Source organism: Anser brachyrhynchus, assembly GCF_964034855.1.
Source record: "Anser brachyrhynchus genome assembly, chromosome: 3".
Classification (NCBI taxonomy): Eukaryota; Metazoa; Chordata; class Aves; order Anseriformes; family Anatidae; genus Anser; species Anser brachyrhynchus.
Window position 1 is genome coordinate 46,280,877 of NC_137696.1, and position 17,347 is coordinate 46,298,223.

At 54.1% G+C, this 17,347-nt stretch overlaps 1 protein-coding gene across 1 annotated transcript; it reads left to right on the plus strand.

The window, feature by feature from the left end:
• Nucleotides 1-12,139: 12,139 nt before the first annotated feature.
• IRF2BP2 (interferon regulatory factor 2 binding protein 2) lies at nt 12,140-17,234 on the plus strand. Its single transcript, XM_080588343.1, has 2 exons — nt 12,140-13,336; nt 13,618-17,234. Exons 1-2 carry the CDS (start codon nt 12,277-12,279, stop codon nt 14,331-14,333), a joined length of 1,776 nt encoding a protein of 591 aa, XP_080444469.1. The 5' UTR covers nt 12,140-12,276; the 3' UTR covers nt 14,334-17,234.
• The last annotated feature ends 113 nt before the right edge of the window (nt 17,235-17,347 follow it).

Sequence of the window (17,347 nt, forward strand, 5' to 3'; positions counted from 1 at the left end):
GGCTGAGCCCAGCTCCTCCTCTGGCTGTGTGGGAGCTTCCCAGCCCCACAGCCACCCTGGCTGGGGTGGGCTGGTGTCCCAGTACTGCTGGGGAGAGCTGCTGTGGGAGGAGGTAGGTTGGGGAGCCGTGGTCCTGCCTCCCCATCAGGAGCTTGCCCGCTCACTGGGGTAGCACGCTTGCAAAGGAAATGTCTATAGGCATGGACATTTACATTCCCATCCTGTGGATATGAAGCCAAATTCCACCCCCCGGTTGCAGGGTGAAGCAGGAGGGTCACACACACTCTGTTTCGGAGAACAGAGATGCGGAGGTATGGCCAAACACTAACGCCTCCCTCCAGAAGAGACGGGGTGCCTGGCTGCCGTGCAGCTGCACAGCCTTGCTAGCAGTTAATTCAGCAGAAAGTGAGGGAGGGATCGCAGCTCTCCAGGATAACTGCGTTTCTTTGACTCCTTGCTTGGAGGGCTCACCTGGCAAAGCTGCTCCCTGAGGTCAGCAAGTCTGCTGAGCAGACAGCCTGCGACCCTGTGGCAAAGCTGCTCTGCTGGGGGAACGAGGTTTGCCTCTGCAACATGCTGCTGGGAATGCGTGCCCTGAGCATACGGGAAGGAACGAGGCCTCCGTACCTTCACACCTTCTGGCATCTGCTTAAAAAAGGTCAGAGAGGTGTGTTTAAATTCTCTTTTCTTCTTCCCTCAGTTGACTAGACTTGTCCTGGGTCTTAGCTGGATGGCATCAGCCAGACTGTATGTCTGGGCGCTGCATCCCACTCATTTTTAGGGAAAAATAAGCCGCACCCTGGAAAGCTTGCTCACAGCCCAGGCAGCTGTCCTGTGCCAGGCCGAGCTGCTCGGAGCCAGTGTCCTCCTCACCTGAAACCAGATAACCCCAGGAGCAAAGCTGAGCCTTTCCAGGCGCTGATTCACAGCCTCTGGCAGCTCCTGCAGGGTGGTTGAAAGCAGTGCCAGAGGGCTGGCCGCCTGCCCACGCAGCCAGGGCGGCCCCGCTGCACCCGCCTTGGACCAGGAGAAGGGACCCTATACCCCAGCGTGGTCCTCCAGCACCTCCTGGCACCTCCATCCCAAATGCTGCAGCTTCTTGCAGGCTCCCTAACACAACCACTCATATGGAAAAGGCATCAGCCCTCTTTGGGCTTCCTTCCAGAGGCCCCTCTGACTAATTCTGCCCAAAACAGCCAGGCTGACCCTGCGCGGTGGCGTGATCATGGCAGACAGGACTCGGTCACGTTTGGGTGGAGGCAGGGGAAAAACTGTTTCACAGGCCTGCCCAAAAATCCTCGTGCTGACTCTGCCAAAACCACACCAAACATATGGTAAATGAAATAGCTGGCATGGAGCTGCTTTGGACGGCAGGAGTGTTTCAGCACTGTGGACTGCTCTTTAGCTGTCTCGAATGTTATTTACACTGTTTTAAGTATCTCCACATTTAAGGGAGAGAAGGCAAAGACAAGGGCAATGCCAATTTTTTGTGCTTTTGATGCTTCTTAAATGCACATTATTTTTATAGCTGTGTTAGCACGATCCCAACGCTTGTCCCATCCTGTGGTTAAGGACAGGAACAGCATTGCAGAAGGTTTCCCCTCCTTGTGTAGCAACAGACCTTTATGGAAAAGCACACAGAAGTGTTTTCTCTCTCAAAACAGGAGCTCTGGCTACTTCACCGGATAAATGTCCTGCACACTTCATGTAGCTGATGAAATCATGTACAGATGGGATCCATCTTAACAAAGGCTTTATTCACACAGCAGGTTTCTCCACCGTGGATCTTTGACCATATTCCAGCTTGTGCAGCCACCTCCACCAAACACGTCCACGGAGCCAGACAGGTTTCTGGGCAGATACCAAATGTGGAGGTGCTCTGCCCCCAGCGCTGTGTGCTCCACGGGAAGCCTGAGACTGGGGTCAGGGCAATAAATACACCTTTCTTTCCTCACATTGCATTGCTTGAGCACCCAGTACCATTTCCAGGGCCTGTCAGGTGCTGTGGAAAAAGCACTGCAGAGCAGCAACATCCTAAGAAAGAGCATCCAGAGGTGCCCAAGCTCTTCAGTGACTTGGGAGACAGCCATAGGAACAGAGGTGCAGTGGCTACACTCGCAGAAGGATGAAAATAAAGCAGCCAAACAGTAATGACCATGCAAAATAACAATAATCATCATCATCATCATCATCTTCTCGAGTTCAGGGTATAGTTTTTGCTCTTGGGGCTATACTGGTGGAGTGCCAGGGGGAGAGCTCACCTCCATGTGCAGCAGCTGGCAGGCTGCTGGGCAGATTTCCACAGCCATTTGCATGTTGCAGCTTGGATCCTGACCCTTCTCCAGCCCGAACCCATCCCTAAGCTTCTCCCTTCTGTCCGTAGCCTATGGTGTCTGGGCCCTGTACTGCATTGGAGAGGGGCTTTGTAAGAGAAGGCAGGGAGGCTGCTGCCCTGCTCTTGCCTCACCTCCTGACTCCCTGCCCACACCCTCCCCAGGCCGAGCAGATGGGATGACCAAACCCCACATAAACCATACATTTAACAACCCGGTCTAGAGAAGAAAAATGGCAAACTGATCGAAGCTGCAGAGCAGGCGTGTTGGCACAGTCCAGCATCGTGCATCAATGAACTCTTCTCCCTGCTCTTCTTTTTTGCCATACGTTCAGTGCTCAGTCAGTAATTCCTTAGAAACATCTTGCGAGCTGCCCACGCTCAGAATGAGAACAGCAACAACAACAAAAGGAAATACAGAGAGGGATGACTTCAGTGAGTTTGGAAATCTCTTCTCAAGTGAAACGCTTCTTCACTTACATATACAAGAAAGCATCAAAATTCCCTGCCTCTGATGTAAACAGCAGAGAGAAAAAGTCATCTGGAAGGACAGGATGATTCATACTGAGGACCTGACTGGTAATATTCATCAGTGTTGAAATTCTCCCTGCAGGATGACTACACGTGAAAGCAACACTGGCGAAATCCCAGCTTTTGCCACGAGAAGCGTCACTAGCGGCAGAGCAGTGTGGCCAGGATCCAAGTGCCACAACCCTCGCTCATGTGAGTAGTCTTTAGTCATCTGAGTGGTCACAGCTAACAGCCAGGTGCGGCTGCTTTCCGTACGGGCAGCAGCAGCCCGGAGCACGCAGAGCTGTCGTGGCCCTCTTGCAGAAGGGGCTTCTGAACAGAAACAGAAAGTTCAATAGCAGAAGAGAAGTTTTTTTTTTTTTTTCTTCTTCTTGCCAAAAACTCTTCCTAGGTTTTCCTTACAAAGATGCTGCCTGCCTTGGGCGCTTCAGGAAGGCTGGAAAATTCAGCCAGTCTTTCCCTTTATGTTAATTGCGCTGACCCAAACGGTAACAGGGCACAAAAGGCCATGCTGACTTCATGCATTGTTACGAGACACTTTCCCTTGCATATTTGAATCTGTTTACTTAATCTTCCAGGCCTTTATCCATGAATATTAAATTCCTTGATCACTATGCATTAGGAGTCATCTTTGCACCATCTGTTTGTGTTTGTCATCTAACCCTTGTAAATAATAAAATGTACTTTGTTCTCAAGTTCATGAATCCTAGCAGGAGAGCGATTACCAAGGAGGAAAAGTACTGTGTGAAGCTATTGGCAGCCACAGGACTCTGGTTTAGCTCCCTATCTCCTGCCTGCCCTCTGGGAGACGAATGCACCAAGTCACAGGTTTCCTATTGTTCTTTGCATTGGCCTATTTCTGCCGCCAATGCATTCGCCACTATAATACAGTCATTAAACTACAGCCAGAGCCTGCCCTGAGGGGTGATCGTTAACCTCTTTGGCTTCCTTGGAGTCCCAGAGGAGATGACTTAAGTCCACATCTCTGAAAATGATGCAGAAAGCCTTGCCTACGCTTGCAAAGCAAGCTAATAGCGGAAAAGAAGGTGGGCTGCATCCCGGACACCAGGGCACAGCCAAGAGGTACAGCTGAGAGGCACACTTCACAAAAGGCTAGGCAAACACACAGGGAAAAATTGATAAAGTGCAGTGGCTATGATATAAAATTAATCCTTAGAGCGAGCTCTGGCTGAAAATTGTATGCAACAGGGAATGTGCCTCATGTTACTGAGGTTCAGTTTTGACTTTATCCACGGAGACAGAGGTGGGTTTTACCTTGGAGAGAGGTCCACAGCTGCAGATGCCCAGCGAGCGTGCCTCGCGTGCCTGGTACCTTCCTGCACTGAGGAGAGGCGCACCTTGCACCAGGCTTGGGATCACGTACATCGCCTGAGGATTTGCCTCTCAGTGCTCTTGCGAACGAACCTGTATGTCAGGCAGCTATCAACAAGCACCCAGGTTGTTGTAAGCCTACTTAAAACGTAATGGAGTTGGTTAAAGAAGGGATAATTTAGGAGATGATACCGGATCGTATTGTATCTATCTGACGTGTTGGTAGCGATAAATTTAGGCAAGAAAAAATCATTGCCAAGTATTTGCTTAACTGGAAGAGTTATCTGGGCTTGGACAAGATAGCACTTGCCACTCTGCTCAGCCTTGCAAACATCCTACAGGAGGAGGTTACCTATTAAGTGATAGACAATAGATCTTGTTAATTGTTAGAGCATTATGACCTTAGACTTTGCCCAGGTATTTAATAACACCATCTGCTGTCTAGCTCTGCAATACTATTATTTTTACATGAGGATTGCTCTTCTTGCTTCACAAACAAGGCTGTAATAACAGTGCTAAACGAGAGCAGAGCAGCATGGTACTTAAACCTTACAGTCCAAGTAAAACACGCGGGAGGTGCAGCTCGCCCCGAATTTCCAGACGTATTGTCTCCAGTCCGGAGCCCTGATCTGCTGCCGGCTGAGGAGCTGCAATCCAGCCTCGTGGGCTGCACTCAGGAAAAGCTCTCGTCTCGCCTCAGAAAGAGCCAGGAGTGAAATCCTGTGCAGGCTGCCTGCTGCTCTTGTTGCTGTTTTCTTCTCCAAAACGACAATAGCAATGGCCCACCGGCCACGAGTTAGGAGTCACCATGCCTCCAGACCTCTCTCTCGTTAATAACCTGCTTTCCCAGCACATGCGTTTATCTCCAAATAATCACATTTATCTTGTTTTATATCTGTAGCTATAAAGGGTCCAGTGCAGACAGTGATGTGATTTTTGGCTCCGTCTTCTTAGACAATTTTGGGTAGGGAAGAAACGAGCACTTTTCTCGATGCAGTCGGTGTCCTCCATGCAGTGCTCCCACGGCCTCTTGCAGCCCGACGTTTCTTTTAATGGCATCCACCTGAACCTGAACCTACTGAATTCAGTGACAGAAGTCCCATCAGCCGAGGTGAGTCGGTCTCTCACCCTGTAGTGATGCAATTTTTGGGAACACGGTCTTCTCTTTCTAATGTAGAGAAGCTGAAACCCAGTAGCTGGTGAGCTGCTAGGTTATGGAGAAAACACCGGAGGTGTGAACACGAAGCGCTCAGAAAAACAAGGCAAGGAGAAAGAACCCCGGCTGTACTTCAAATTAAAAACTGCACGTTTGCACTGGGGATTTTTTATTTATTTTTTGTTTCATTGTACTGCTTATTGGGGCCTGGCATTGTGGCATATGCACGAGGCATGCGGTGATCACGAACCCCACACGCCCTCCTGCTCCGTTCCTGCATCAGAGCTCAGAAGAAGAGAGCTTTCCTTGGCGCTCTGTTGCAACAGAGAGGTCAAATACGAAACCAAACATACGAATGCAATTAGGAGGCTATGTAAAATATGGGGGCTGGACGTCTTAACAGTGTCCGAGGCAGGCATGTCTTGACATGCTGTTGGTTAAAGAGGATTTTAAGTACTACAGGCTGTCGGCTGGCGTATCTGGTTACATCTGGAAAGAGCTTCTCAGTCTTTCGGTCATATTATTTTTCTGACATTTCAGGTGTATGTTTGATTCTGGAACTCCAGAGTACAGAAACATGCACATCTTTTTGAAATACGAGAAACTATCCTTCTGTTACCGATGCTAGATTTGGAAGAAGATGAGAAAAAGTCCAGATTCTTTGCATACTTGCCCTGTACCAGTTCTGAAGCAAAGACAATTTTATGGATAGTTATATGTGCTATCTGGAGGTGAATACAGCAGGTTGTGATGTTTTCGGTTTTTTGTTTGTTTGTTTTTTACCATTTGTAAACAGAGAAAGTGGTATGGTCATACTTTACATAGTTGCCTGGGGATTCTTGTTGCTTAACAAATGACAAGGGAATGTCTAAAATCAGTGTCAAATGTATCTCCTAAAACACATCCCTGCCCTTTGCATACCATTTGCATTTTCTTTCAAACCTTTCCAAATTAAGTAGCAGGCAACCCCCCTGGCAACTAAAAGCATGTGTAAGGATGCAGAAAGCTTTAGAGCACATTTCCACACCCTGCTGACCTGTTCATCAGAAACACGTAACTCTGGGTGTAAAACAAAATTCAGAAGGAAGAGCCTTGATTGCATCAACCTGCTCCTTTCCCCCGTGGGCTAACTGCAGCCCTGGCACAAATTCAGGGCCTCAGTGGAGCAGCCCCTGGCAGCAGCACGCCCACCGTGCTCACCAGTGTCCTGAGATCAGAGGTGGTGACTGCAGTCGGGTCTAGATGTGCCCTTCTTCCCCCAGCCCTCTCCCATTTAAAACATTGTCCTGCTTCAGCAGCATGGTGCAAGCCTAGGCTGAAGCTCACATGATGCCAGAGAGGGTTTGTGCAGGCATAAATGTGATGGCAGTTGCTTAAAATGAATCGTATCCCCCCAGACTGAAGTACAGATGGGACATATACCTCCCTTGCACATACCTGCATGCTGCGTGCAAATTTCCCAGACTTTTATATGATAGATTTTGTGGGCACAGACACAAGTGCGTGCATGCACACACACACGCACACACGCACACACACACACAGTCTGTTTTATACCAGTTGGAAAAGAGGCTGGATAAGAAAGAACAACAAAGAAAAAATCACGCTCACAGTCAAACGTTTTCACAGCCCCTCTCTCGGGTGGTGATTTGGCCTGGCATTATGTAAGATCTCACAAAAGCTGTATAACATAACTATTTTAAGGAAGAATGTTAATTGAAGGCTGAGTCAGGCTGCAGCTAGTACAGAGATGTTTTTGAGAAGCTCGTACCCTTTTTCATTTCGTCTGTATTTTTTCCACTTAATTACAACGTGTGCGGAACTGCGTTTAACAATAATAGTAACTCGCAGAGGGAAAATGGATGATGAAGGCAGTTGCCCTCTTGCCTCTGGATCAGCAGTTGAAGCCCATCCCGGGACCTCGCTACTCAGTGGCTATCACCCCCTGACAGCTGCACGGGGCCAGGTGGGAGGTGAATCAGGGGGCTTTCATCTGGCCCAGGGACCAGTCCTTGCAGCCGTTTTCCCCCACTGCTGCTCTCCCCAGGGGACGTTGAGGTGCCTGCCCATGTCCTCCGCCTCTGACGGGCTCCACCAGCAGAGCAGGGAGCTGAGAGGCAGCTGCTGGGATCGTGATGCATCGAGGGGAGACAGAGAGGGGGGTGCTGAGGGATGCCTGGCTGGCAACCCCAAGACAGAGGGCAGGTGGCGAGACCCCTGAATCGGCAGCAAGCGGTGGCTGCACCAGCACAGGCAGCTGCTCCTCGAGCATGACGCACCCTGGCAGCTCCCATTACCGAGATGACTGGTCCTTGGTCCCAAATCCAGCCCCATCTGGGAGACGAGGTGATCAGCAAGCCCCAGCCCTTGGCAAGGTGCTTTAATGATCGAAATCCGGAGGAGGAGACGAAGCTTAATTGCTGGTTCTAGCACGGGCGCACCGGTTATTAATTTTGCTGCAGTTCTTTTTATCACACAACAATTCAGTTGTGCTTCACGGCAGGCACCTCCTTCTGGAGCCCAACGTGAGTGATTGGGCAGGAAGGATGTAGGTGCATGGGAAAGGGATGTGTTTGAGTTTTTGGGCTCCTTTGGGCTCACCCAGCGGGGTTGGAGGGTGATAATGGGGGCCCAGAAACAAACTTCATCCGCGTTTTATGGTTCCTCAGATTTGGGTACACTTCTGTTAAGTCTATTTATGTAGCAAAATTGAGATATTACGGCTGCAATGACTGGCCGTGTGGAAACCCCAAGGTCTGCAGCACCAAAACTCACCTTCCCACGTGTCTCAAGCCAGCACTGCTCCAGCACAACCCCAAACCACCACGCGGGCGTCTGCAGAGGCACAGAGGCCCCAGGGATGTCTGTCTGTCCTGGCGGCCCAGTGGGGACCTGTCAGCCGGTGCTGCCAGCACCGACCTGCTGCAGCGGGGGGACACCTTGGCAATGCTCCTGTGCTGAGAACAGCTCACAGCTCTGGCCTGGGCTGTGGGAAGGACTGGGCCTTGATTTTATTTCATGTGAGAAACAAACTCCCCAGAAGTGGCAGAAAGCAACTGTGAGGCCAAGCTCCCCAAGCTGCCTGAGAAATGTTTTGGTGCATGTTTCCTGTGCGTCCTGTGCTTGCTTTGCTGAGGCAAAAAGCAAGGGAGTAAAGCACAGGCGGGGAAGGAGGCTTCGGCCGAAGGAGTTTCACAGACCTCCGTCACTTTTCCAGCAGACGGTCTGTTCCTGCTCCCGTTGTGCAACGCTTCCCACCAAGTCCTTCTCCTCGCCCGGTTTTCGGAGGGCGCCCGTCAAGCTGCAGCGAGCAGAGCTGCTCGCTGGTGTCGCCGAGGGGTCACGGCTCCCCGGCCTTCCTGTTTATTTAGGGCCGGGGTCGCCCGGCCGGCCGGCCACGCTGCGCACCCCGGGAAGCCCCCGGCCCGCACATTCCTGCCCCCCTCGCCCTCGCCGCAGACAATCGCCCATTGTGGCTCGCGGTGTCAATGGGATCGCCCGACATGCCTATTTACCATGCTGGGGAGAGCGGGCGGAAGCTTTTCCACATCAATTGCCCTTTCTTCTGGCATCTGGAAGTGTCCCTCTGAAGTTTTTATTTCTCTTCGGAGTGTAGTAACCTCTGAATTTCTCAAGCATTTCCATAATCTTTTCCTTGCCGTTTTTTTTTCCACTGCTACTTGAAAAGAGGGCGTGAAGTCAACTGCTCAGTTAAAAACAGAACCGTTTCCTTTTTGTAAAAAAAAAGCATACAATTTTTGCTGCAAATCGCCTGGGGTAGAGCCCACCAAGGCAGCAGAAGCTGCAGCACCCAGCCCCTTGCTCACAGCGCGACTCCCTGCTAACTAGCCCCAAACTCCTGGAGCAAAAATCACAGCAAAATAACCACAGGATGGCTTCGGGACCACCATCTATGTGAAAGAAGAACATCACCTGCGCTGCTGTTTGAATGGTACACCTCACAAACCGTACATAAAAAGTGTGTGTGTGCTGTATGGGGGGGTTCTCTTTCGAAATGACATATTTCAAATGAAAATCAGATTTTTCAGTGTTTCTAAAATGGCCACCAGTAGCTCGCTGTTACAGACAAAAATGAGCAGCTGTCTACAGGCAAGAGATGGCAGCTGCTTGGCTTAGGGGCTCTTGAAGGAGGGGACACACGCGATCACTGCCACCAGTGGGAAGGGAAATGGGACCCTGCCGGGAGGCAGGAGCGGGGGGCACAGCGAGACTTGTCTGCAGCCCAGCCCAAAATGCCAAAAAACACGGGGCGAGAAGGAGCACTTGGTGGCATTGTTGGCGGTGTCAGACGGAGCTCGTCTTGCCTGGCTCCAACTTCTCTCCTGTCCTTCCCCCAGCCACAACACGGGGCACAACCAGGACAGGACACGGGGCCGGGTCCCCACATGTGCCGTGCTGGGTGTCCTCAGCTGGGCACTGCCCCGGCCCTGCACACCCCCAGGTCCCCCCCAGGTGTCCTCCAGTGCTCACCGCTCCTATATATCCTATATATAGCCCTGCCGTGTCATCGCAAGGGGCGTTTTGCACAGATCAGGCACAACAGCATGGTTTCTGTTTCTAAAAAAAAAAAAAAAGAAACAAATGCCCGATCTGTTTGATTCTTGTGCAGTAACTGCTGTAACAGCAGCTCTGAGGATTTTTTTTTCTTTTGCGATTTGATACTTAAACCACATTTCCTACGCCACTGTTTTTTATCGGCTTTTTGACATTGAGCTCTGTAACGGTTGCTTTTGCCTTTTCCACCAGAATGAATTCAAAGGCGGCGAATGCAGCAAACCGTACCGCTCGTCTCGGCTTTCCCAGCCAGCTAGTCTTCATCAGAAATAAAGTCAAATAAATACAGATCACATTTTCTGTCCTGCAGTTAAAAGCCTGCCACCGCTGAAAGCTTTGCTTTCTTCTTCTTCCCCTGCAGCCTGGGCTAGCATCGAGCTCTGCTCATGAGCTGCAATGTGCAAACACACAGCTTCTTGGCTTCCCACCAGTATATATAAATATATGTAATTTTTTCCTTCGGAGAACCTGGAGGCTAAAGCAAGAGGGCAAAGGAGTACGTGACTAAAACATCCAAACTTCCTCTTTCATAAGCCGTCACATGATGAAGTGCAATTACAATTCCTGCCTTGTCGCTGCCAATTGCAGGCGCATTGCCTCACCCGAGAAACCCGGCTTCTTCCCCGTGTGTCTGTGCGTGTGTGTGTCTCTGTGTGCCTGTGTGCAGAGGCAGCGATCGCTGCAGCCGCCTTGGCACGCCTCCAGCTCCGGGCTGGAGAAAGAGGGCAGTGGGTGGAAGACGAAAACAAGATCTGTTTACTTTGCATGCACGGATAAAGCGTCTTTCCAGCCGGGGAGAAGGAGGGGGGGGGGGGGGGGGGGGGGAGAGAAGCAGCTTTACAGCACTTTGATGCAATGTGAAAGGAGGGCTGCTCGGCAAAACCGAGCCGCGTTAACCCCTGCAGCCCCGGGGTCGCCCGACGTGGGGATGCACCGTGGGTCCCCCCCCTGCCCCCGCAGCCCCGTCCGCGCCGTCGGGCGGCCGCCGCCGTGTGCGGGAGGCAGCTCCCGGCCGGGCCCTGCGCCCCGCCGCCCCCCGGCGGCCGAGCACGTCGGAGCTTCCCCGGCCGGCCCCCGGCTGCCGCCTCCCTCCCCCGTAACCTACATAACGCCGTGGGAAGGGCGGCCGCGGCGGGGGGAGCAGCCTCCGCCGCCCTCACCCCGCCCGGGCCGCACACGCGTGTCGGGATGCGCCCGGCGGGGGGGGCCTCGCCCGGCCTCGCCTCGCCTCCCGGGGCGAACGGGAAGAGCGGGCAGAGCCCCCGGTGCCTGCCCCCTGCCTCCCCGCGTTCCGGTGTGCAAGCAGGAAAATGTCCGCTTTACATATATATATATACACATATATATACACATATATATATTGGGGGGGGGGGGGGGGTGAGGACGCGGCGTTTGCGCCAGTTTCGCTCCTCTCGCACCAGGGACCCGATGAGTTTGTGGTTGGAAACGACAGGAAACCTAGAGTGTCCCGCTTCCTGCGCGAAATGACAACAGTTGGCAAAAATAAATAAATAAATAATAAATGAAAAGGGGGCGATGGTGTTTTTTCTTTACAGTGGTCCCCGCGCGGCCAACAAAGCCGGGCAGCCCCGGGGCCGGCCCCGAGCGGCGGCGGTGCCCGGCACGAGAGCGGTGACCGCCGCCGGGGCACGGGGCCCAGCGCCCGGAGCCCGCTCCCCGGCAGCCCCGGGGCGGGGCGGGGGCTCGGCGGCCCCCGGCAGCGGAGGAACCCCCGGGGCCGGGGCCGGGGGCGCGGGCAGGGGCCGGCGCCGGGAGCGCGGCGGCGGCGGCGGCGGGGCGGGGGCGCGCACCGCGCAGGCGCGTCCGGCACTGTCGAAGAATCGAGGCGGCGGCGCGCAGAGGCGGCGGTGGCGGCTGGAGCCCGGCACGGCACGGCGCCGCCGCCAGCCCCGGCCCCGGCCCCGGCCCCCGCGGCAGTCCCCGCCCCGCCCCGCCGCGCCGGCCCCCGCCGCCCCGCGCCGCCCCGTAGTAGCCAGCGAGCGGGGGAGCCGTGCGGGCGGCAGCGGCCGCAGCCCTGCGCCAGCCGCGCCGCGGAGATGCGCGTCCCCGCCGCGCTGTGAGCGCCGCCGGCGGAGACGGCGAGGGGAGCGGCGGCCCCCGCAGCGGCTCTGCCTGCCGGGGCGCCCCCCGCGCCCCGCGGCAGCGCTCGGAAGAGGAAGGCGAGGGGGAGGGGGCCGGGCGGACCGTCCCGCTGCGCCCCAGCCGCCCCGTCGGGTCTCCGGTGGCGAGAGGAGGCGGCGGCGGAGGAGGAGGAGGAGGAGGCGGCGGCGGCCGGAGCCGGAGCCGGAGCCGGAGCGGGGGGCGCTCGCCGCTGCCCCGGGGCCGGGACATGTCGTCGGCGGCGGTGGCGGCTGCTTCCCGCAGGCAGTCGTGCTACCTGTGCGACCTGCCCCGCATGCCCTGGGCCATGATCTGGGACTTCACCGAGCCCGTGTGCCGGGGCTGCGTCAACTACGAGGGCGCCGACCGCGTGGAGTTCGTCATCGACACGGCGCGGCAGCTCAAGCGGGCGCACGGCTGCTTCCCCGAGGGCCGGGCCCCGCCGCCGCCGCACGCCAAGCAGCCGCCGCTCTCCGCCAAGGAGCTCCTGGCGCAGCAGCAGCAGCAGCTCGGACACCCCGCGGCCGCGGCGGCGGCGGCGGCGGCGGCGGCCGAGGCGGCGGCGCGGCCCCCGCCGCAGCCCCTGGAGCGCTACCCGCTGGCGGCCGAGCGGCCGCCGCCCCGCCTGGGCGCCGAGTACGGCGGCGGCCGGCAGGTGAACGGCATCCTGGTGCCCAACGGCTTCCCCAAGCCCGAGGAGCCGCCCGAGCTCAACCGGCAGAGCCCCAACCCGCGGCGGACGCACGCCGTGCCGCCCACCCTGGTGCCGCTGGTGAACGGCGCCGGGCTCCCCGCCGCCATCGGCGGCCTGGGCAGCCGCGCCGCCGCCGCCGCCGCCTCGCTGGCCGCCATCTCGGCCGCGCCCGCCCCGCTGGCCGTGCCCGTGCCCCAGCAGCCGGCCGCGGCGGCGCAGGCGGCGGCGGCGGCGGCGGCGGGGGGGCAGCCCGGCGAGCTGGGGCACAAGCGCCCCGGCTCCGTCTCCTCGTCGTCCTCCTCGTCGGGCGGCGGCGGCGCGGCGGGGGAGCACGACGGCGGCGCCAAGGAGAAGCGCGGCTCGGCCGAGAGCCTGCCGGCGGCGGCGGCGGCGGAGCTGGGCGCCGAGGGCAAGGGCCGAGCGGGCGGCGAGGAGTGGCTGGCCAAGCCCAAGACGGTGCGGGACACGCTGCTGGCCCTGCACCAGCACGGCGGGCACGCCGTGCCCCCCTTCGACAGCAAGTTCAAGAAGGAGCCGGGCATGGCGGGCGGCCGGCTGCTGGGCTACGAGACCAACGGGGCCGTGGCCAAGCCAGGTGAGGCGGCGGGGGCACCGGACGTGGGCTGTGGGGTGGCACTGGGCTCGGGGTGGCTTTGGGCTCGGGGTGGCTTTGGGCTCGGGGTGGCGTTGGGCACGGGGTAGCATTGGGCACGGGGTTGTATTGGGCACAGGATGGCTTTGCGCATGGAGTGGCTTCAAGCACGCGGTGGCCAGGCGTGCCCGCCAACGCCAACACCTGGACACTTCCGCGGTGTTAGCTTTGCAGCTGCGATGCCTTCTAACCTTCCTCCTCCTCCTCTCCGCCTTGCTTTCCAGGGGCCCGGGCAGCCCGGAAGAGGAAGCCGTCCCCCGAGCCGGAGGGCGAGGCGGGACCCCCGAAGATCAACGGGGAGGCGCAGCCCTGGCTGCCGACCTCGTCGGAAGGGATGAAGATGCCGCTGACGGCCACCTCCTTCATGTCGCCCCCGCCGCCCACCGCCTCGCCCCACTCCAACCGGACCACGCCGCCCGAGGCGGCCCAGAACGGCCAGTCCCCCATGGCCGCGCTCATTTTGGTGGCGGACAATGCCGGGGGCAACCACGCCTCCAAAGAGGCCAACCAGGTCCACTCCACCACCAGGAGGAACAGCAGCAGCCCCCCCTCGCCCTCCGCCATGAACCAAAGAAGGCTGGGCCCCGGCAGGGAGGTGCCGGGCCAGGGGGCCAACGCGGCGGGCGGGCTGGAGCCCGTGCACCCCGCCAGCCTGCCGGACTCGTCCCTCGCCGCCAGCGTCCCGTTGTGTTGTACCCTGTGCCACGAGCGCCTGGAAGACACCCATTTTGTGCAGTGCCCCTCGGTCCCGTCCCACAAGTTCTGCTTCCCCTGCTCCCGGCAAAGCATCAAGCAGCAGGGAGCCAGCGGGGAGGTGTATTGTCCCAGCGGGGAGAAGTGTCCCCTGGTCGGCTCCAACGTCCCCTGGGCCTTCATGCAGGGGGAGATCGCCACCATTCTGGCCGGAGATGTGAAAGTCAAAAAGGAGAGAGACTCGTGACTTTGCCGGCCTCGCGGCCCGACGCCACCTTTAACTCAAACTGCTTGAATTCTGTATATATCTATAAATATATATATATAAATATATATATATCTCCAAGACAAGGGAAATGTAGACTTCATAAACATGGCTGTATAATTTTGATTTTTTTGAATACATTGTGTTTCTATATTTTTTGAAGACAAAAGGTATGTACTTATTATAAAGGCATTTCTTCTAATTCTTCTCCTTTTCTTCCCCCTTTTTTTTTTGTTTGTTTCCCCCCTTTTTTTTTCTTCCCTTTTGTTATAGCAACTATTTGTTGTGCTTCCCTGGTGACAGTTACTGTTCAATGTAGGCTGTGACTTGCGCTGCTTTTTTTAGAGAGCACTTGGCAAATCAGAAATGCTTCTAGCTGTATTTGTATGCACTTGTTTCTTTTTTTTTCTTTTTTTCCTTTTTTTTTTTTAAATGCCAAATACACTTTCTGACGTTGTAAAGATCGCCTTACTGTCTGTGATTCCTTATTCCTGGCCCCTGTTTCTGTAGAGCTGGTCGCATGCAGGCTCGGTCCGAGGTGGTTGGGGAGCAGCGTGGCTAGCCGTGGCGGGGACGCTCTTTGCCACCCCGCAAGCCAGGCAAGCGTAGGGAGCACGAGGGGTTTCTCCCAGAAACGGCTGTCTCATGTTGCGGCGGCAGATCCGCCGGATCGAGTCCAAAATTCCTCAGTGTTTCTCAAGGGAAGTTGCCTTCGGAGTAGGATGTGGAGAGGTGTCTGAGAGGCGCTGTTGAGTTAGGGATTTCTGGGTTGGTTTGTTTTTGTTGTTCTTTTTTTTTTTTTTTTTTTCTTTTAAGGCAAAGTTGACCGCAGTTCACGTGATCAGTTGTAAGATTACAAAACTGCATTTGTTCACCAATTGCATACTATAACGTGGAATTTTGATAGCCAACCTAATGACACGATTGGTGAATGCACCGACATAGCACTGCCATCTCTGAAGGTCTTCAGCGTCACTTAAGTTTTTTTTGTGTCTTCGGACAATGATGGGGATGTGGGGGAGAGACTGATTATTTTTTTTTTAAATTTAAATTTTAATTTTCAGATAGTGCAGGTGGACTTTGAGTTTGCTTATCAGTCACCTCTGGTGCTGTTGCTATTGTTACTATCGCTGACATGGTGTTTCCAAGTAGTGGCAGGTACAGTGTGGTACAATGACAGCAGTGACTGAGGTTCTGCCAGATTGCCTGCGGGCATATCAGTGACAGCCCAAATGTGGGTGGAGGAAACCTGTAATTTCCTTATTACGTGTGCTTGAAACAAACCTAATGCTATTCTTTGAAAATGAAAATATAAACTGGTTGAAATGAAAGCAATTAGGGCTTCACATCATGGCCACGGCCCTGCCTTTTAAGCTACTTTGGAGAACTCTTTTGTAAAGCCACTTCTTTCGATCACGCTTCTGCATCACCAAGCAGACTTCTAAAATCAATAAATCATTGGTTACTAGAAATAGTTGAGTCTTATAGTGATGTTTTTGTGCTGTTTATAGTTCGTTGGCAACACTGCAGCTGGACGAGCCCTTCTGTTGAGGTGTTTATAACTGGGTTATAAGTGGTTGTTTCTGAGCAAAGGGGTGGCCAGGTCGTCCCTTCCCTGGGACAGGCTATTAAACACTCTTGGTGCTAGAGGAGGAGGAGAAGGAGGAGGCAAAATTTGTTCAGCCGACTTTAATTTGAAGAATTTTGGGTGCTTTTGAGTCAACTGTTCTTATTGTGATAATGTTCAGACTGCAATTTAATGCAGAGTAGATCTTTTTTGGAAGACTTTTTTTTTTCTCTCTCTCTCTAAAGAAATGGTCATTATTAGTATTTGAAGATCAGATCTGCACATGCACAGTAATTTTTTATGAAGTGTTTAATGAGCACACCCACTACATTGTGTTCCATATTACAGGTCAATGTAATATTAGATAAGACTTGCATGATAAACAAATTCATTGAGTCAATATTACGCTTTAAAACTTATACCTATAGTCAAGATTGGTGTCTTATGTAAACACATTTAGCCAATTTGAAGAAAACGCACATTATATATATATATACCTATATATATACCTATATATATAAAAACTGTAAAGGATTCTTTGGAACCACTATGATCTGTGTAAATGTGTATTTAGGCACTTTATTAAAAAAGAAAATGGATTTTGAGCTGATAGATGGTAACAAGTTCTTCAAAGTTGCTTGGCATAATACCTCCTGTGGTATGGAGCTCATGTTTTTGGTTAAGGTGGTATCCCTACTTTCAATCCAAAACCAAAAGTGAAACCCCGACACCTTCGTACAGAGGCCCCCCTTTTGTGCTACGGGGCGGCCTGGTGTGCAGCCTGGTGAGCGCTGGGCCTGCTCCCGACAAAGCAGGGCCTCGCTGGGGCCCAGTGACACCCCCATGACTGGGCTCAGGCCCGAAGGCCATGCACCCTCCTCCCGACACGGGCTCTGGTGGCTCCCCGGGGTGGAGGGGACGGCGGGAGGCCCCGGGCCCACAGCTCAGTGCCTGTGCTGGCTCAGCTGGCCCACAGGCCTCCTGCCTCCATTACGTCTAGTCCTGGTCACTGTGAAACCGCAGAAGTGCAAAAGGAAACAAAACATTCAGAATCTGAGGGTTTTCATGCATACCTTGTTTTTCTCAAATTCAGCATTGCTTTTTTCCTTTCTCTTGCTTTACTCAGTTACAATACCGGTGGATTCTCCATTTCTACCAGTTCACTCTTTCCTGGGCTACAGGCTTTTTTCTTCTTCCTTTTTTTTTCTCTTATTTTGAAATGCTTTAACTGCAACAGTGCTACTGTTAATATTACTTTTTAAACTTTTTAAAAGGTGATACTGTAATTTGTGTAGTATTAAAAGTGTTTTAATGAAGAATGTGTGATTTTTTTTTTCCCCAAACCCACTTTCATCCCATTTTTTAAAAGATCTATATTTTTTGCTGGCAGGTCATCTGCATGGTGCTTTTGTTCATAGCTGATAAACTC